The sequence below is a fragment of the Tachypleus tridentatus genome, chromosome 1 (genome assembly GCF_004210375.1).
Source record: "Tachypleus tridentatus isolate NWPU-2018 chromosome 1, ASM421037v1, whole genome shotgun sequence".
Lineage (NCBI taxonomy): Eukaryota > Metazoa > Arthropoda > Merostomata > Xiphosura > Limulidae > Tachypleus > Tachypleus tridentatus.
This window is the reverse complement of record NC_134825.1, coordinates 131,860,835-131,882,391: the sequence shown is the minus strand read 5'-3', so window position 1 is coordinate 131,882,391 and position 21,557 is coordinate 131,860,835. Positions and strand designations below refer to the sequence as shown.

The window sequence follows — 21,557 nt, the reverse complement described above, 5'->3', positions numbered from 1 at the left end:
TCTTAGAAAAGGTATACAATAGCTCTTTAAGACATTAAATATTTATATACTCTGATAATAAAAATATTCTTAGGTCGGGGATTTAGAAATTTTAAAACAGAAATATTCTTAGTACTTCATGGTACTTGATTAGTTTGGTTTGTTTTGAATTTCGCGCAAAACTACACGAGAGCTATCTGCGCTAGCCGTCCCTAATTTAGCAGTGTAAGACTAGAGAGAAGACAACTAGTCATCACCACCCACCGCCAACTCTTGGGCTACTCCAACGAATAATAGGATTGACCATCACATTTATAACGCCTCCACGGCTGAAAAGGCGAGCATGTTTGGTGTAACGTGGATTCAAACCTCCGACCCTCAGATTACGAGTCGAGTACCTTAACTACTTGGCCATGCCGGGCCATGGTATTTGAAAACAAATTAATGTGGATCAACTTTTATAGTAACACATGATCTGTTGGTTTTCATTTGAAGTATTGTAAACATATGTTGCTTTACCAAAGTAACTTAAGATATTCATATATTCTGATCATAAAGATATACTCAGATCGGAGATTTAGAAGTCTTAAAACAGAAATATTCGTAGTACTTCATGGCATTTTAAAACAAATGAATGTAGATCAACCTTTATGGTAACAAATGATCTATTGGATTTTCATTCGAAGTAATATCAGCATGTTTTCACCAAAGTAAGCTAATTTTGTTCCCGTTTCAAGTTTGTGTCCATAAGCCACATCTTATGTTTAAGTTCACATTTCTAAATCTAACCAATATGGACTCGGCATGGCCAGATGGTTAAGACACTCGACTCGTAATCTGAGGGTCATGAGTTCAAATCCCCATCACATCAAACTTGTTCGCCCTTTCATCCGTTATAATGTGACAATCAATCACACTATTCGTTGGTAAAAGAGTAGCCCAAGATTTGGCGGTGGATGGTGATGAACAGCTACCTTCCCTCTGGTCTTACACTGCTACATTAGGAATAGCTAGCGCAAATAGCCCTCGTGTAACTTTGCGAAAAATTCAAAAACAAACAAGCCCATCCGATATGTAAACAAACAACTCATGGGCATTTTATTGAAGCTCTTATTAGTTTCCAACATCGAACTCAAGTCGTCTCTTCCTCTTCTACACTCCACAGGAAACAAGTCTTTTCCACCTTCTTCAGATCTCGTATTCTAATCAATCATTATTGGAGTAGTTCATCTCCGGGATTTTTACATTTTTTATTAAGTAGATATAAAGTTCTGTACTTTATTTTAATCCAAGTTTTATAGACATACCAACCATCTTTAAAATACATTTTGTTCCCGCTTTGTAATTATTCACTATCAGGTCAAGATCTGAAGTTCACTATTAACTTTACAGGAAACGCTTTAACATATGCTTTCTAATAGTCAACATGTACAATAATTAGGAGAGTTTTCTGATTCAGTCTCCTCAGTCAACTTCGAATATAATTCAAGAAAAATTTTGATTACTTTAAGGTGTTTCGCACAGCTCAGTACTGGACTGTGATTCTTAAGTTCTCTAGTCTGCCGTTATGGATACCTTACAATAGTTACAACCAAATCCCAGCGTTTGAGCAGAGAAGCCCTAAAGTTGCCTTGGGTGGCGTTGACTGCCTGATTTCCCTCTAGTCTATCACTTTATAATTAGGGATAGCTACCGCGGAGAGCCCTAGAGTAGCTTTGGGTAAAATCCACAAAGAAAACAAATTGACAAAAGGAGGATAACTGTTTCTCCTCAATATCAAAGTTACTTTTAATACAATATTACCTTTAGCTGCTTTTTCTTACATAATAATAGTAATTGACCATTTAAAGTTTGGAATCAAACAATTTTTATAGTCTTTTACAAACCCATTTTATATTTTACCTTAATATCATTTTTCATTTTAACAATAAAATTAATCGTAGATAAACACTTTTGTTCCTAGAATACCATTATTTATAATTCTAAATATAATTAAAAAAATTAACATAAATAAGTCAAACCGTATTTACCTACTTAAAATATAATCGGAAAGCAAAATCTTCTAAAACATACAACTCCGTCCTTCCATTGGCACAGCTGTACATCTGCGGACTAATACTGCTACAAATCGGGTTTCGATACCTGTAGTGGATAGAGCATAGATACCTCTTTGTGTGGCTTTGTGCTTAATAACAAACAACAACATACACTTTCAGGACATGGCCTGGTAGCAAGCATATCTATCTGTGGACTGGAAAGTCTAATATTTGTGCCACGATACCATTGAACAAGTTTTACACTTTCATCTGTAGATGAATCACACACGTAGCTTTCCATCCACTATTCGATTCAAATTTGTTATCGATGAGTGCCGCTGACTGACCTCTTCCCTTTTATCAGCAGTTCTATATTAGGAGTGACTGTACCCGGAATCTGTCGGTCACTGACTTGGCTGTTTAGCCCTTGTATCACACAAGATATCGTTTAGCTGAAAATTCCAAATGCCAAGAAAAATCCCTTTTTTTTTTCTCATATTATATAACTCGATATAATTCCGATCAGTATCACGTTGTCGACAATGGACGCAGTGGACATATTATAGAAACTTAGTTTCGAAAAAGTTCCAAAGTATGTAGTGTTTAAAAAATACAATAAGTCTACTGCTATTGTCTTATGCTTGAGTAATTTATTACAACCAGGATTTGCCATCAAAAGGGGTTCATACCATAACAATTGCTACATAATTGGTCCCATTTTTGCGAAAATAAATATATTCTAGAAAATAATGTTCAATATGGATCATCTCAGCTTTGCTTGTCCAGTTTATCGCAAAGCTATTTGAAGTCTATCTGAGCTAACTATCACTAACTAACTTAGAAATGGCAAATAAAAAAGAACGCAAAAAGTTATTTATATAGTCAGCACAATTCATCGCCAATTTCCGGACAACTCCAATTGAATAGTGAGACAAACCGTCACAAGGTCCCATGTCTGATCCCATGTACGTTCGTTGATAGGAGTGGAACATGCGAATTGCAAATTGATCGACTTTATCATCATGTCATGTCAGACTGTCATCTCAGCTAAACGTTAAGAAATCGGTTTGATTTTTTTATCTGGATAGTTTTTTTTTTCCTACAGTTCAATTGTTATTTAATATAAATATATATATTTAAAATACAGAGACATACAAAGTATATTATTGAATTTTATCATAGTTTAAATGAACATCGCCAAATTGGTATTTGTAATGTAGATAATATGATTATTTATAATTTCTATGTAATTATTGTGAAAGAAGTATGTAACTAATTTTGGGGTTAGAAATATATGTACATTGTACTTAATTCCTTTAGTGGAGGAGTGTTTCGAAAGAAGAAAGGACACGCTTTCTATTCATTTCGTTACTGATGGTTTCGTCACTGGACGTGGTTTTCAGGTAGAATACAGACTTGTCAAATGTGACGAACCGATTACCATGACTACAGAAAAGCATTCTATCTCTGGTAACATTCGTCAAAGTTCTATAGTCTTTAAGTTTATCATTACATATAACTGATTCCTTTAATTACATCAAGGAAACACTGATAACTAGAAATACAACATTGATACTAATTTTTTTTTTTTTACTGAATAACGTAATATTTAAAAATATAACTTCAATATCTATTCTAACATTACACACTACTAATAAATTCTTATCTCAGTAATATTTTTCTGCTAAATTCTTATGAAAAATTAAAGCTCTTATAGTTCTACTTTCAAAGCAAATTTATACAAACATAAAGTTCAAGACTTAAATATTTATGTCTATTAATATTTATACTGACAAAAATAAGAGTAAATTATAAACGGAAGATGATAAACAAAGTTTAGAGATTCTGTTCATGGACACGAGTAGACTCGGGTGTAATATAACTGTGTAACAACCAACATAATACATTTCAAATTTTAACACCAAATTGTTTATAACTGCAAGGCTCTGAAGCTTAATTTCACCAAATAGTAATGTATTTAGAATTCCAAATAAGCATAGAACACGTGCAACAACTTTCGTTTAGTGAGTTTTATGATTTAGAAAATTATTTTTTTATCGCTATGTTGCGCAACGAGTTTTAAACCTACGCCACTTCTCTGTTGAATACACACGTTTATTATCTGTTGACTTAATAAACTGGAGAGCCATTATATAAAATATTAAAATACTGTGTTTCGATTTTATATTACTGTACAATAAGTACTAGACTCTGAAGCTGTGTAAATATTTTATTTTATTGCGTTAACATTTATTAGTACTTAAGCTGTATGCTTTGTCATTTGCAGATTTTCATTAAGATTTCAGGGCATGGCTCGACTAGCCATCTAAGAATTGCTGGTTCGAATCTTTGTCAAACCAAACATGCTCACCCTTTCAGCCGTTGGAGAATTATAACGTGACTGTAAATTCGTTTAGAAAAGAGTAGCACAAGTGTTAGTGGAAGGTGGTTATGAATATGTTTCTTTTTTCTAGTCTTACACTGCTGAATTAGGGACGGCTTGCGCAGATAGCCTTCATGTAGCTTTGCGCGAAATTTAAAACAAACAAAAAATTAAGATTTCGCAGAAAGTAGTACTATTAACAAAGTAATTGGTTTATACAATATAAAAGAAGTATTGCATAAGTGTAAGTACTCATTGATTTTCGAATCGGAGATTATTTTTGTCTCAGCATATTAAACGCAACACCCGAAGAACCCGAAGAGCAATATGCCTAATTTACAAAATACGTAGCGTTATTTTATTTACATTTTTACTTTTGTGAAGTGATAACATTGTAACTGCTGAATTCCAAGTTTTTCTGTAATTTTGTAGTGTTCTACGTAGCATATATATTATATTTGTAAATATAATGATATGATAGTGCTTTATATTATTTGTGAAGAACAGTTGGTAACTTTATAGCTTTATCTCTTAACATGCAGACCTGATGATACTTACAGATTGTATTTCATAAAGATACTTTGTGTTAATTTAAAGCAGTTATACTGTTTCATTGAAACCCATTAAAGCCTTAATTTACAGGTATAATATACAAAAAATAATCGCTAAATAAAAAAAACTATGTAGGGCTAGCTACTTTACAAAAGGAACCAAATAAAACAGGGATGGAAGTGGACATGTCAGTTGATCGGCTATTGACCACATAGCAAATTACGCTATCTCGAACTTACCTGGATAATAATATCCCTACATTACTGACTTCCCCACTTGATCTATCAAAATCTTGGTGGTTGAATAGAATCTCAGCTTTCATCATTAAACCTTTTTTTAGTTAACTTTAGAACATTACTTTTGTTAGTATTTTACAATAAGGTAACATTTTACGCATAAAATTGTGGTTCTACTTGTTTTACTAGTGAGAAAAACCACTAATGTTGGAATTTCATTCTTCATGTAAAGTTGAGACAGCTTACACTGGTACGTGATCATTAGTCGATCAAGTGATGTGTCTACTTCCATCTCTATAGTTTTTTGTTCGTGTTCGTCAAGTTCAGTAGCCAGCTCTACATATATATTTTATTAAGCTATAATTTTTGTTTCGTTATACTTGTTTTTGTTTTTTGATTTTTTTTGTAAGGTGGCTTATGAGGGCTACAAGGTTATAGAGTGTATTCTAAAGCTTTATAAATGTTGCATAGAGTAATAATAAAAATGTAATCAAAGATCGTGAAGACTATTTTGATCTGCAAACTACAGTTACTACTGGAAATAGGTGGGCGGTAAGCCTGTTGAAGAAGATGAGGATGAACGAAAATAAATAACCTCGGCTTTAGCTGTTCGCCGGTTTTGATATTTAGACGCTTTCTATAGCTGAAAAGCGGCATATTAACTGGAGATAAAATTTCGTTTGTTCTGAATTTCGCGCAAAGCTACACGAGGGCTATCTGCGCTATCCGTCCCTAATTTAGCAGTGTAAGACTAGAGGGAAGGAAGCTAGTCATTATCACCCACCACCAACTCTTGGATTACTCTTTTACCAACGATTAGTGGGATAAATCGTTATATATATAATACCCTCGTGGCTCGTCAAAAGGACGAGCATGTTTGCGAGTCAGGCGCGCTAATCTCCTGACCATGCCAAGCCCCCATAGATAGACCGACTACACCAGGTAGCTCTTTATACCTAGATTTTGATGAGTTGTAGAGAAGAAAACTCCGATTACGTTTGTATTCTTTTAATACGGGGTTCCCTACATAGTGATAGTGCACTTTCCTTTAATCGGGAAAGTTTTCTATTTTCGTAAGTCTTCGTCTTTGTTTAAACTCAAGTAAAATCTTTGTATACTAACATTGTTGTGTAAAATAAATCTAATTAATGTTTTCTGGTTTGACCTACACATATAATCTTAGTATGTTGTTAATAAATGTGTAACAAATGTTGCCTGTGTTGGCTTATTTATAATCATACTTACATTTTCGTATAAGGTCCTGTCAAATTTAATTGTCCTTTTAAAAATGGTCTGTTCCCACATGAGAGACTGTGCAGAAAGTACTATGACTGTAAAAATAACATCGCTGTGTTGAAAGAATGCCCCTCTGGAAAGTTATTTAAGGAAGAAGTTGTTGAAAATGAACGATTTGCTGACTGTGAAGATGAAGATACAGTTAACTGTAAAGGTAATATTAAAAACTCTGTGAGCCATGTTTTAAAGAGAGAATAATATTTTGTATGTATAAAAGTCAGACGCTTTTAAAAAGTTGAGTTTACAGTTTAACTCTGTCATTGGCATGGGTACAACATTTACAACACCATTATGGATACATATAAGTTCACTCTTACAACACTATTATTGATACATATAAGTTCACTCTTACAACACTATTATTGATACATATAAGTTCACTCTTACAACACTATTATGGACACAGGTATGTCCCCCTTTTAGAGCATTCCAGTGGATACATACATAGATTATTTTTGCCTTGAAATTATGAAATCAACCACATGTTAATTTGTAACTTAGATTCCTTATTTCCACTGAACAGACCAGGTGAAATTAACAATGGAATTGCTTTAGGATAAATAATTTGTATTCATTTATGAAGGTAGTTAGCTTACTCAAATAACTTCTGTTGAATCGAGGCTTCCTAAACGAATGTTTATCTTTAAAACCTTTAAAAGCAATCCATATAAACACATCTAAAAAGTTCATTAAGTTTGAAAGTTCAAAAATCTAAAATAATAACAGATGTGATGTCTCAACAGAATGTAGTATAGTGTTTCATATTATCTAATATGGTCTTGTATGGTTTAAGTTTGTGTATTTACCTGTCTAGTTTATAATTCAGAATACAACCTGACATTTCATACAATATCACAACTTTTAAGTATTTTACTTTTTCTTAATTTTGTTACTTGATCACCGCTTTTCACATATTTTTAATTTATTGTTTTCTATTCAAACTTAATATTTTTGCTTTTTACTTCAGAGTATACTTAACAAAAATCTAATAGATCCCTGTTTGCTTTAGTAAAATATTATATGACAACTTCAGATTTTGGCTGACATTGTAGTGTGATTGTGGGTGAGTTGAAAGCATTCATTTGATTGAATTAAAAACGTAATGACCTTGGCCCCGACCATAATAAAACTTAAACAGTTTCCTGCTTCAAATTAATAGTTATTTCGTGCAAATATCAGTATGAAAGCTGTATGCGAGTTATGTGGTGCGAGTATCCAAACAAGTTAATAAATTTAGTCCTTCTGCGTATTTTACTCGAAAATTAAGAAACTTGTAGGACGTAGTACTGAGTGATAGAAAATGCTGACAAACATTAATGGTTCACAAAGTAATATTGTAACTACTTTTGTTGTAAATAAGAATTCATGAAAACAGTGTTTTTTGTTGTAGTTTCCTGGCTTTTGATCTTGTTCTTTTCTAGCTGGGCGGGGGGTTGTGTTGTGGATTTTGAGCATACAAGAATCTATTTAAAAGTTACCTCTAAGGTGTCAATATCATACAGATGATTACAGTCCGAAATGGTTCTAAAAATGAATGTAGGTGCTTAAAAATGGAAATGGAAGTTTTATTGTTGATAGTGTAGTATTTTCAAGTGAATATAGCATGCTTTATATAAGCGAGGATTTATACTGTTGTTGGTGCAATGCTTTGAATTTAATATGGAGTTTTTGAAACAACGTTGGTGTGGTGATTTTTCAAAAGGGATTGTAGAATGTTTTAAACATGAAAGTAATGTTTTGAGCGTTGTCGTATTGGTGTTTTGAGTATAAAAAGTTGTGTTTAAAACGTGTTGCAAGTTTTAAACATAGTTCTTATAGTGTTTTGAGCATAAAAAGTTGTGTTTAAAACGTGTTACAAGTTTTTAACATAGTTTTTGTAGTGTTTTGAATGTCCATGAACAATTTTCAAACCTGAAAACAATGTTACCAGATCTTAAAGGCAATGAAAACTTGGCTAACAGTTTAAGAAAATAATAAGTATTAGTATATACGTTAACACAGGTAAACAGCAGACTGTAAATCATTTCATCACCTCCATTCAAGAAAACGTACAGTACACTCAAATAAGTTACGAACAGGATGCGGGAAATATATGATGAGCTATAGCATTTTGTAAAATCGTTGAAATCAGTCTCCTAGTTGTTAAATAAAATATATTCCGCGACTGACACAACGCTGAAAGATATAGGTCACAATGCTGACACCGTACAGCAAATATCTGAAAGAACAGATGAAAGATATGGGTGAAAATGTTGACACAGTACAACAAAAATATCTGAAACATATTTTCATATTACAAAGATTTGTGAGAGTCCAGATAAAAGAAAGAAACTGAAAGACAGGATAAATCAGAGAAAGGATTAGCTTGGGATTTTAATTGTTTGTTTGTTTTTGGAATTTCGCACAAAGCTACTCGAGGATTATCTGTGCTAGCCGTCCCTAATTTAGCAGTGTAAGAATAGAGGGAAGGCAGCTAGTCATCACCACCCACCGCCAACTCTTGGGCTACTCTTTTACCAACGAATAGTGGGATAGACCGTCACATTATACACCCCCACGGCTGGGAGGGCGAGCATATTTAGCGCGACGCGGGCGCGAACCAGCGACCCTCGGATTACGAATCGCACGCCTTACGCGCTTGGCCATGCCAGGCCGGGATTTTAATACTCATACGAATTAAGTATAATAACCAGAACTTTCAGCTAGTTTCTGCTCTAGTCACGACACAGAAATGCCATTTGGAGAAACTAAATAGTTACACAGTAGTATATCATGTAACGTACAAAATAACCATATCCAGCTACATGTGACATCAACCGTCTCTGGAGCTTCAAAACTTACACCACTTCTCTTTTTTAGACCAGTATGGAAACTAAAGATTATGATAGACAAGTACTGCTGAAAGTACTCCTCAAATATATGACTGGATCACTGGAATTTGAACTAGTTACATCACTACCAACATTAACAACATAAGCAGCCTACCACAAAAGCACCAGAACCAAACATAACCACTAGATCAACCCACCACTCAAGTTCCCGAACTAATCTTAACAACTTGAGCAACGTACCACACAAGCACCAGAACAAAGCTCGACCATAAAACGAGTTTAACAGCATGAACAACTTACCACACAAACTCCAGAATCAACATGCACCGTTTCATCAATCAATCACACAAATTTCAGTGCCAATCTTAACATTTTCATTAATCTGCCATACAAGATCTAGAATCAACCTTAAGAATGAATAGCTAACCGTAAAATCTCCTTAACCACATTAACAATGAGCCAATTACCACTTAACGTTCCGGAATGAGTACTCTTGTCATCGTCTGCCCTTTAGCCGTCCCTAATTTAGCAGTGGGCTACTCTTTTACCAACGAATAGTGGGATTAACCATCACATTATAACGCCCCCCACGGCTGAAAGGGCGAGCATGTTTGGCGCGACGGGGATGCGAACCCGCGACCCTCAGATTACGAGTCGCACGCCTTAACACGCTTGGCCACAGCGGGATGTCTACGGACTTACACCTCTAGAAACCGGTTTTCGATGCCCGTGGTGGGCAGATCACATATAGCCCTTTGTGTAGCTTTGAGTTAAATTCCAAACAAAAATAATGTTACATTCATTTGAAATACATAAAATGGAAAGTATTAAGATCCGAGTTAAAAGTAAAGAGTAAAGAGGTAAGATGACATCCTCTCTGAAACGGCTGAAAAATAAAAATGTAAAATATCTTATTCAGTTGTCGTTTTCAGAAGTGCTCATAAAAAACAATCAACTGATGGATATGTGATAATCCTTTAATGTTATTTATCGTGAATAAACGCAGTTTAGACGGCAACACAATTGTAATAATAGTTTTCAGCGAAGCAATTCAACTTATTGTAGTGATAGACAAGATTACAGCTCCATCTCATACGGCTGAGTTATTAGGTCAATTAATATTTATTCATTTTGTGACACTTGTTACTTACGAAGTTGGATATTCTAAGTATTTAGAATCTCTTAGAAAACCACGTAAACCTGAAAGCTGTTTTAAGCATGGAAGTAATGCACAGTATACTGTAACGGGATAGCAGCAGCAGTAGCATGCCCCTAAAAGCTACCAGCCTCACGATAGAAAGCCAGAAAGAAACGCTCACCATTGTGGTTAGTGAAGATACTTTATCATGATTAGAAACAAGGAAATGATGAACCAGAGCCCTAAGTTAGAAGGTGGGAAGTTTATTCCGTTAATATTTCTAAATAACAGGAAGAAGAAGTAAAGCTAAGTCAGGAAGTATGGGATAGCTACCAATTTCAGTTAAAGTAACTACAAATTTCCCGTTTTCATAAGTAGTTTGTTGTTCAATGCATCATAAAAAGACAATTCGTTGTATAATGATTAGCACTGGACCTATAGTTGTATTATTTGAGCATAAATAATATTTAAGAATAAAAGTTGGTGTTTTCAGAATTTTATACTTACAGTTATACATTCTGCCTTTTTTATGTTGCTGTTATAACAAAAGACATAGATTCGACACCACTTTTCGGAAGAATAACGACATCGTCTCCAAGGATTTTCTTACAGACGTGGTATTCGAACTAAAATAAGTTTCATTAATCTTTCGAAAGCCAGAACAAGAGAAGTCTGGTTTTTCATTAGCTGAAATAAGATAACTCTTGTCATCTTTCAGCTTATTTTGTTTTCTTCATGTGTCAATCTGTTCTCTTTACTTTCAAGGTGGAGAACAAGTGTTGCACTAGTTCTTGATAAATCACGGGTATTTTTGCTCATGTTGAGAAGTTGTCTTCAGATGTTACGTACAGAGAATAAAACAACTTATCTTTTATTTGTTTGTTTATTAGCATATTCTATATGGATAACAGAAATATAAAATGTGCATCTGGGGGACAAACTCTATGAAGAGTTCTGTATATTGAAATTGATGTAGACCATTACGTTTGTGGTTATGTTTGAGTGTCAATTCATTGTGACTACACGAAAATATTTTTTTCTAAAATACACTTAAGAAAAGTCCCTTAATTCACTCAACTGTAAGTCTGAAGAGCTATAACGCTAAAAATCGGGTTTACCTGTGGTCAGCACAGCACAAATAGCGGTAGTTTGTGTAGTTTTCGCCTAACAACAAAACAAACAATGAAAAAAAACCGCATGTAAAAATATCCACATTTATCTAGACATTCAGTTTAAATATTGACTTTTTTCGTGCCTTTTTTTCTGTAAGTACACAATCTCACTTTCAATTCATGAATTTGTTTCTCTTGAAAAATCATGTTGTTCTATCTCGCTCATTTTCAACTCGCGAGATTTGTTTTCCCAGTTTTACCTTTCTTCCAACCAAACTGTTATACGTGGTCGTCCTGAATGTATTTTTGTTTTCATGGTGTTTGTTTACAAACTGTAAGTTGCAGGAAATAAATAAGTAAACTTACGATTCCACATCTCAAGACCAACTGAAAAATAAATGAATTAAAGATAAAGTGATAAATAAATAAAAGGAATTATGTTGTGGGAGAAACCCCACTTTCACTGAATATTCTATCTGTCCAACGTCGAGATGAAAGAAATAAACATGTTAGAAAAATACCCTGAAAAGAAATATTTTTAGCGCGTGCTTGGGTTGCTTCCTGAACCATTCTACATGCAAAGCGTGACGTGGTATATTTATCTTGAATACAACATATTCTGAAACTGCACATGGACAATACGAATTTGATCAGATACTCTGGTATTAAACATATTTCAGATAGTCCCTATTAGGTATCAGCCATCAGAAACTGATAAATGCACTATCAAACATAGCATAAACAAACATATCATGCTGGCCCTTGTATGTTACTACATAACTAGCCTTTACAAGAAGTGTCCTCTGATTAAATACTGGTGAGCACTTAATTTCGTAATGTTAGAAGTAGATAGGATCACCTAATGCTCGGGACAAGTCACATCTATTTTCGAATGACAAACGCATATGAGTTAAACCTTCTAATGTTTACAAAGAGAGAAACTTTTGCCACCAGAATAACATTTATTAGTCCTCATTTCAATCATACCTGCTAAATAAATGTGTTTTTTTTTCATATCTCATGCTATATTCCGATGGTCTAGTGGAAGGAGTTTTATCATTATGCTCTTTTCCTCCAAGTTATTCTTAAAGTAAGTTGATGGCTAAATCCACCAGTTTCTATTTCAAAGTTAGTATTCTGCGCATATTCATATAAATATATTTTGGGAATCAACATGATGAGTTAATAAATTTGTTTTTACTTTTATAACTTATTTATTAAGTATTCTTGTGTATTTAACCAAACTGGGCTGGCAGATTTTACTACTAGCCTGATTAGAGTTTTTTACACTTTCATGATTGCTTGGGGTGAGAATCCCAAGGATGTGTTACAGAGATTAACTAACTAATTTGTCCTCCACCATGTCGTAGAGGCAAGGACATTAACATGATATTTCCTTGTCATCACGTCATAATTTAGACCCAAGAACTTCAGGTTAGTTTTCAGATTTTTTCTCTGTTCCATTTAGAAGATTTTATTATATTAGTTTTTTCTAGGATTTAGTTTGATCCGCCATTTATCACACTATTCTCTAATTTATATAGAGCTGCTCGTTTACTTCTTCTGCTATTCTGAAGCTAAAGCTAATACATCAGAACACCAAGTCGTCTTCAAGTTGAGAAGCAAACCTTTGGTGTTTTTCTCAAGATTCAACCACTTTAGTAGTGTAAGGTATTTCGGTTTAAAATTTCTCAAAATCCAAAATTTGAAAAAGGAAATATTTATTTCTCTTCATCCCGGTCGTAGTTGTTAATTATTAGCAATTATGGGTGCTGCTAAATTTGCATTTCAATTTGAGACAAACATTACAAAAGCTTCTAAGATATGATAGCATGCTGAAATTTAATGATAGTGTAAGGAAAACTGTTTTGAAGAACGCCGAAGAGGTCTAGACAACACTGATGAAATCATTAGGTATTTTCTTTTTATTCTTATTGTTAATACCAGCTACAAACAGACTTTTGGACTTAGAGGTTCATTTCATTTCACTGAAGACCCTTTTCAGGAAGGCTGAAATCTTTAAATCCCATACGCTAAAATTTGCTGAACGTGGAAACGAGAGTAAAGCGAGAAAACCCACTTTCACTATTAGAGTGCCGAATAAGCTACTCGTCCAACGACCGAAATGTGCTACTAGATTAGGGAGAGAAATGTTGGATTAATGACAAAAATATTTTGGCACGAATCCTTATGTAATATATCTTAATAAACAAGGAGCTGGTTAAATATTGTCAACGTTTAGATTCACTGGAGAAATGTGTTTTTCGCAGGTGTCACTGAGCAGGTTTGGCTGTTAATGTATTTAGAAAATTCTTTTGTTTGTCTATTCCAGGAGGATGACTTTTTTATAGAAACATGAAGCTAATTTATGAAATCGTTCTTTGAGAGGCGGAATACATATCATGTGACTGATTAAAGTATACCTGTGGTGTATATTTAGGTAGACGGCAGGCTATTCGGATTGTTCTGTTTTGTTGCTGTTGGATTTTATTCTATAGGTTTCTGACATGTTGCACGATATGGCACGTACATATTCTAATAACGACCTAATAAAAATTTTATGCATTGTCAAAATTAGCTAACTATTGAATCTTTTTTGAAAAAAATTAGAAACAACTTTTACTCTCCAGATATATAAAAAAATATTTTAATTTTAACCAATTTTTCACTATTGCGACTGTCTCAGGATTAACATACACAACTGAGGAAACCTTAAAGTCAAAATTTTGGTTGAAATAGAAAAACCTTTTTCATACATATGTAAAGCTCTGAAGCGTAAAGGCCGTTTTTTATAAACTTTATATTAAAATACGTAAATTCTTTCAATTTGCACTATCTATCTGGCGAAGCTGATATTTATTGTTTTTTATACTATAGCTTAGGACAGTATTGTTTATATGTTTGGTTCCAGACAATGGAGGTTTGTTAAGCATCATGCTCAAGAATTTAACTGTCTTTATGAATAAAATTGAAGTATTATTAATTTAAGTTTAATATTGTGTAAGTTCTTTCCATTACCTGTCTGTCTTTGTGTTAAAATAAATTGCTTGGAATTTTATGAGGTTAAGGATTACACGTCATTTATCGCACCAACAAGATACTTAATTAAGTGGTTCTTGTACTCTTGCTCTTGCGATAAGAGAATCGAGAGGTGTTCTCCAAATGAAACGCGAGTAAATGTGATAAAGTGGGAACGATATGTTATTTACAAATATAATATATAATAAGATAAGGCATTATTTATTTTAAATGTGGCAGTTCTGTCTAAAAAAAAAAGAAAAAAGATTGCTATCCATCGCACAGTGGGGAAGGGTCATGGTTTACAAGAAGTTTATACTTTACTGCGTTGTTGCAAACTGAATCAAACGCTTTTCTGAAGTCTAGAAAAAGGTTTTACTGTGATGTGTTTTTAGTTAAAACCTTGAGAGATAAATTTCATTAATCTAACCAGCTGATCAATGGATTGTCTCTTTTCTTTTTTCTACTTGAATTTTGTATATTGTTTAGTTTATAAAGTTGAGTAACCTGTTGAACATTAGTTTTTCTATGTTGAGGGATAATATTCTGATTGAAGTGGAAGGTTATATACTGGGGATAGGTGAGATAAGGCTTTATCGGAAATCATTTTAAGCCATATATTGTTAATTCCGTCTTTATTGGGAAACTTTATCATCAGTCAGCACATGTTACGTACTTTGTTCATCATATGGTCATCTAATACTAGACTGGTTCTCACTGCTGCATCCAATGTTTTGTAGGACTTTAACTTTCTCTTCCCCTACATAACCTTCACCCCTTGGCATTTTGTAGTTTGTTGGCACCTTTCGATGTTTTTCACTGGCACTATTGACTCGTTTACTAAATTGAACTGACCATCAAGCATGCACTTTTTAATCATCGTGACAGCACTTTTTTCTTGTGCTAATCACACCACTCTGAAAAACTCCAACTCTAATGACGACTGGAATAGACTTGGCACCCCTAACACATTATGTTAATACACGCTTCAAAGTAATGCCAAGAGTTTCTTGTACATAAAAAAATCTAACTTCTTTTCCAAAATTTTTAGTAAGATAGTTTAACTATTGCTTGTTGATATTTATACAATATGGTTTTATATTTGTCTTATATTTATATTATATAAATTTATTTTATGTTTGTTTATCAAATCTATCGACATTAGTTTTTGTATAAGTATTTCGACATTAGCAGCAAATGTTATAATTTGTTCAACTTGTACAAAATGTGAATAATTGTGAATTTACAATACTTAGAACATTATTACTTATAATATGTAGAATAGATGAACATTATTATTTGCAAGACTTAGAACATTATTATTTATAATATGTAGAATAGATGAACATTATTATTTGCAATACTTAGAATTATGGAACATTACTGCAAGGAGAGAAACATATATTGTAAAAATGTTCTTTTTATTAAAAATATTTAAAATAATATCATAACGTTTTCTTAATTTAACTACTTAGATCAGTGTTTTCCAAAATGGGAGCCACGACTTTCCTGGAGATCGTTAAGTTTTTCTTGGTGGGTTGCCAAAAAATGAGCCAAAAACAAAAATGCTTACCTAATTTGAATTCTAAATAAACAGTAAGCCTAAAAGCATTATGTTGAATTGATTAAATTACAGGATTACTTCACATTTTAAAACAAAATAAGACAACCTTACATAAAATTGTGTATTTAATTGCTTATGTCATCAGCCCATACTCTGCAGATTTAACCCAAACATAATAAATACCTAATGATCTAATTATAATCATATCAATTGATAAGAAAAGGCCACATTACTTACAAACATACGATTTAATAAAATAAATACTTCATAGTTATCATTAAAGTTCATTAGTAATTATTTGTTTGAAATTGATAAATAACATTTTAAGGCATTTTTATGCGTTGGAGGGCCTCAAACTTTTTATTCTAATCAAAAAAGCCTCAGACTAAATAATTTTGGGTACCACTGGCTTAGATATAGTTTTTATTACATATATCTCTGTGTGTGTATACATACATACATGTGTACATAAATATTTAAAGATATTGCTAAAGCGGAACCTTATGTTTCAAAACTACTATAGAGACGTAAAATAAATTTTAAAAGAAAATTTACACCGTATTCTATACTTTTGTACAGACTAACTGAGTAAATTTTAATATTTTCAGGAAGAGAGGAAATCAGCTCATTCTTGGACATAACAGATGCTGGAGAATAATAGTTACCTTATAGAACCTCTAGTGTCATGATGTCCAGAATAAAATACCTTCTCACGAACCTGATTATTGATGATAGTTGGAATCAAAATCATTTGACATGAATTTGCCAACGTTTATTCTCTGAGATGAGCTTATAATAAACCTGATAATAAAAATAACTATATTATATTATTAACTTGTTATATGTTTTAGAGCGTTATATTTATCTTTTTTTTATCTGGACTGTCTTTATGTACTTGAAATTGTTTCTGAAATGTATAAGCACTGAAAATTCAGAATGTGAAATGGCATTTCGAGAAATAAGATATCATTGTCACTTTTTAAAAACACGATTCATTTCTGATACTTTTGTCAAGCCTTTTCACTCCAAGAAAATGCCTCCCCCAGTGGTTTCGATACCCGTAATTAGCAGAGCAGAGATAGCTCTCTGTGTCGCTTTGTGCTTAATAACAAACAATATCACTCCAAAAATAAATGTATTGTGAAGGGCTGTAGAAAACATCGTTATAGTGTAGTTCACTATGTAAAACATGGTGTATCATTTTAGTCAGTTTGTCTATACAAAGCTTGTCATTTGATAATGACTTTCAACTTTTGGTAAGCTTTGAGTTAGTTTCAGCTTGTACAAGCTCATAGTAAGTTTATTGTTGGCAATTTTGTTTATTTGTTTTAAAGCAAGTTTGAGCAGTGAGATATCTATGTTCTCTCTCCTTCATGATCGAGTGAGAGAAGAAACATTAGTTTCCTTAGCTTTAATCAGATTATTGAGTCAGGGAAGAAACATTAGTTTTCTTAGCTTTAACCAGATTATCAAGTCGGAAAAGAAACATCAGTTTCCTTAACTTAAATCAGATTATCGATTCAGAAAAGCAACATTAATTTCCTTAGCTTTAATCAGATTATCGAGTCAGAGGAAAAACATTAATTTCCTTAGCTTTAATCAGTACAATACTCCATGGAAGTTACAAAAGAAGCTATGTTTGTGTTTATGTATTTTACACATATTTTCAATCAGCCAAGTACTTTTCCTCTATGCAATAAATACTTTACCTGTTTATATCCAAAATCATGATTTGAAAATAGTATATTCATAATTTCATGAAATTAAAGTAAATAATTTTATTATCAAGAAATTTACACTGATCTCGATGTTCACTAAAAATACTGTGAGAACGAAGCGAAGATACTTAAAATTCGAGGACTGTGAGGATTGAGCATTGATTTAATTTGATTTGGTTGTTGTTAAATACAAAGCTTCGTATTAACTCTTTTCTGCTCATCACTGGTATCTAAACCCAATTTTTAATCTCATAAGCCTGCAGACTTTACCGAGCAAGCCCCCGCTGGTACAGCTAAAATCAGGGGTTTGATTCCCCTCGGTGGGATCAGCTGATAGCTCGATATGGCTTCGCTATAAGAAAACACACACACACATACACTTACCAACGAGTTACTGAGAGGCTCATGGGTTTAGTAAAAGATAAAAAGAAAATAATTCAGTGCTGTACAGGTAACTAGGATGTTAAAGAAATATCTTACATTTTGTCAACAGCTGAAGATTCTAAACAAAAGATGTAATATTAGTGAACTGTTTTCATTATTTTTTCATAAACAGTTCATATTTTATAAACCGTATGTAACAAGTCTTACCCCATATAATCATGTTCTTGTTCACGTATATGATTTGTCATGTTATTTAATACTTTGTGTATTATATTTTTGTTATAAAAATGATAATAGGATGAGTATGATATGTATGCTTAGATAATCTGTCGTAATAAGAAGTTGTGTAAAAATAAAAAAAATGTAACCGAGATATGAAGTCGTGCATAATTTTTTGTTGTCGTTGTTGTTAATGTGGAGTGTTTAAACTCATGAAATAGCAAAAATATAATAACATCAAAGACGGTCTCTACCACACAAAAAATATCTATATTCAGACATCTAGTTTGATAACAGTAAGTAGAAAAATCTTAATGTTACAAAAAGTTTCCAAACAATATACAAAAAAGTAACAAAAATCAAAATGTTAAATTATGATGACTATAAACCCACTTGGGGTAAGAATGTATTCTAAAGACGGCTGCTATGGATTTAAAACATTAATTAAAATAAAGTACAAAATAACGTTTCGACCTTCTTGAGTCATCTTCAGGTTATCAAAAAGAGTTACCAATAGATGACCTGAAAAGGTCGAAACGTTGTCTGGTACTTTATTTTAATTAAAGTTTTAATACTCATACCAGCCATCTTTAGACCAAATTGTTAGATTACTGCGAAAGAAAACTGTATTGATATAAAAATAGACATTTTGTCAAGTTTAAGTACAAATAGCTGCAAAGTAAGTCTATATACTTCAGCTAACGCCACCTAAATTCATCTTTATTTATTTTTACTTAATTAGTAACAGAAAATATTATTACAAATTAAGTATGTATACAGTTTGACTAATTATTTGAGAGGCAAATTTCGCAATTAGTTCTACCCTTGATGAGAGCATACAAGTAAAAGTAAACTCTCAGTCAATAATTGGCCTTTTAAAGCTCTTTTAAAGAACTTTAAGTGTTTTACCTTAAACGTTGTATAGGTTATTTTAAGGAGACTGGTCCCCCACTTGGATAGCGGTAAGTCTATGGATTCACAACACTAAAAATCAGGGGTTTGATTCCCCTTGGTGGAAACAGGAGATAGCCTGATGTGGCTTTGTTATAAGAAAGACATGCACAAACACATTAAGGAAACTGCATTCTTCCGTTTGTTTTCCTCTTAAGAACGAGGAATACAAGTACAAGTTTGCCAAAAATGAGCAGATATCTGCGTAAAACAAAGGAAGTGGATCAGAAGTGAGAAAGTATAACCGATTAACTGTCGATACACTTGGCAGAAATGAAAAACCAGTTGTGTTGCTTCTTCACAGTATAGATGTAGTTATGATTTCTACTCTCTGAATTTGGTACATTTAATGCATTAACTTTAATAGTAACCTTGGATTTTGCTTCTACGGAACATTGATCTACGTCAAGAAATAGTTTAGATATGAAATACTTCTCTAATTAAGACTTAAGCAATCATTCAATTTCCACTATAAAGCGGGAGTTAAATGATGTAAATCAGGACAGAAATTGAACCTTTAAACTTTTAAACTACAACAATATCTTTACTATCTTCATTATAACGATATTTTTTTACTGTATGTTTTGGTTGTTATAGGAAACAAGTCAAATTGCTGACTGTTTTATTTACAGTATATGACTTGTTAGAATTTTATTCTGGCTGAGTTAAATTAATAACTAAATCGTAAAACAAATAAAAAAATTAAATTCGAATAACAAAGTTCAATGTAATGAAATAATTAAACATACTAACTTGTCTTTAAATATCGCCTACTCACATAGTCTATTTACAGAGCGATCAAATAACATAAATGTACTATTCAGGATACCTCGGTAGGTCTTTAGGAATTCTTTCCCAATATTTCGTATATAACAGATTTTCCCATTCGTCCAACATTTATTCTTAATAAAGGAAAATCGTCTAATTGCTTGAGAGAATGTCTGGACAAAAACAAACAAACAAACAAAGAAATTCATCTTGTAATTAATATATATCCAGTAGAATCTTGCCAGTTGTAAGATTGGAACTAAAATTTGATTAAATTTGAAATAATTGATATTTAATGCTCTGACAAATGAAACATTTTACGAAAAGACGATTTCTTACAGAATTAAGTTTGTTTGTTTTTAATTTCGCGCAAAGCTACTCGAGGGCTATTTGCGCTAGCCGTCCCTAATTTACTAGTGTAAGACTAGAGGGAAGGCAGGTAGTCATCACTACCTCTTGACTATTCTTTTATCAACAAATAGTAGGACTGACCATCACCATTTATAACGCCCCCATGGATTAGAAGGCGAACATGTTTGGTGTGACGGGAATTCGAATCCGCGATTCTCAGATTACAAGTCGAGTGCCTTAACCACCTGGCCGTGTCATGCCGTCATAGAATTAAGAAATTTTGTTTTTGTTGTTTTATATTTCATGTAAATCAATAAACATCAATAGGTATTCAGAATTTTCTTGACATTATTTTAAATCACAGGTTGTAGTGTCTACACTGACTCACAAAACTGGGGAATTTCAGGAAGATAGCATTTAGCGATTTCAGATAAAAAGATACCAGTCGAAGTCCTCTAGTTCAGTTGTAAAAGACTTTATTGACGTATAAGAATGAGCCTATAGATGGCGCAATTTAACGTTAAATACTGATGTAATTATAACATTTTTGTGGAGCCCTTATAAGGGCTGTCGATAGTATTGTTATTTGTCTAACCGACGCGATTTGAAATCTATGTTCATAATTTCTGTTTGCCCAAAGCCGGATTTACTAAGGAGACTGCAAATTTGTCTATTAATTACAGAGAATGAATGATTTTTTGAGTTCTTACCTTTAAATATGAAAACGTACAGCTCCAGTGAATAAATACTCTGATCTACAACTGGCCGAGATAAAGTTTCCAAGGGAGTGTCTGTTAGAGGAACGTTTGATTCCTTTCCATGTTTAGAGTTATCTGTAACTATTATTACAGACACTTCGGAAAAACATTAATAAATGGGTTATTTGAGCACTTATTTGTCTATGTAATATTCACTACACTATACAACTCAGTTAGACATTGTATCTTCCGAGAAGTGGATTAACACACGACATCTGGCGCCATTGTTTCGAATCACTCACAAATAGATTATATATTAAAAA

The 21,557-nt window shown here is 32.8% G+C and overlaps 1 protein-coding gene across 1 annotated transcript in view; it reads left to right on the top strand.

Annotated features, from left to right (window-relative positions):
• LOC143224142 (CUB domain-containing protein 2-like) overlaps positions 1-18,613 on the top strand; it is a 32,274-nt gene extending 13,661 nt beyond the window's left edge. The window contains exons 3-6 of the mRNA XM_076452592.1: positions 3,336-3,485; positions 6,445-6,636; positions 13,108-13,234; positions 16,754-18,613. Coding sequence (XP_076308707.1) covers positions 3,336-3,485; positions 6,445-6,636; positions 13,108-13,234; positions 16,754-16,817 — 533 coding nt within the window. The 3' untranslated portion in view covers positions 16,818-18,613. The remainder of the gene's footprint in view (positions 1-3,335; positions 3,486-6,444; positions 6,637-13,107; positions 13,235-16,753) is intronic.
• Positions 18,614-21,557: the final 2,944 nt, after the last annotated feature.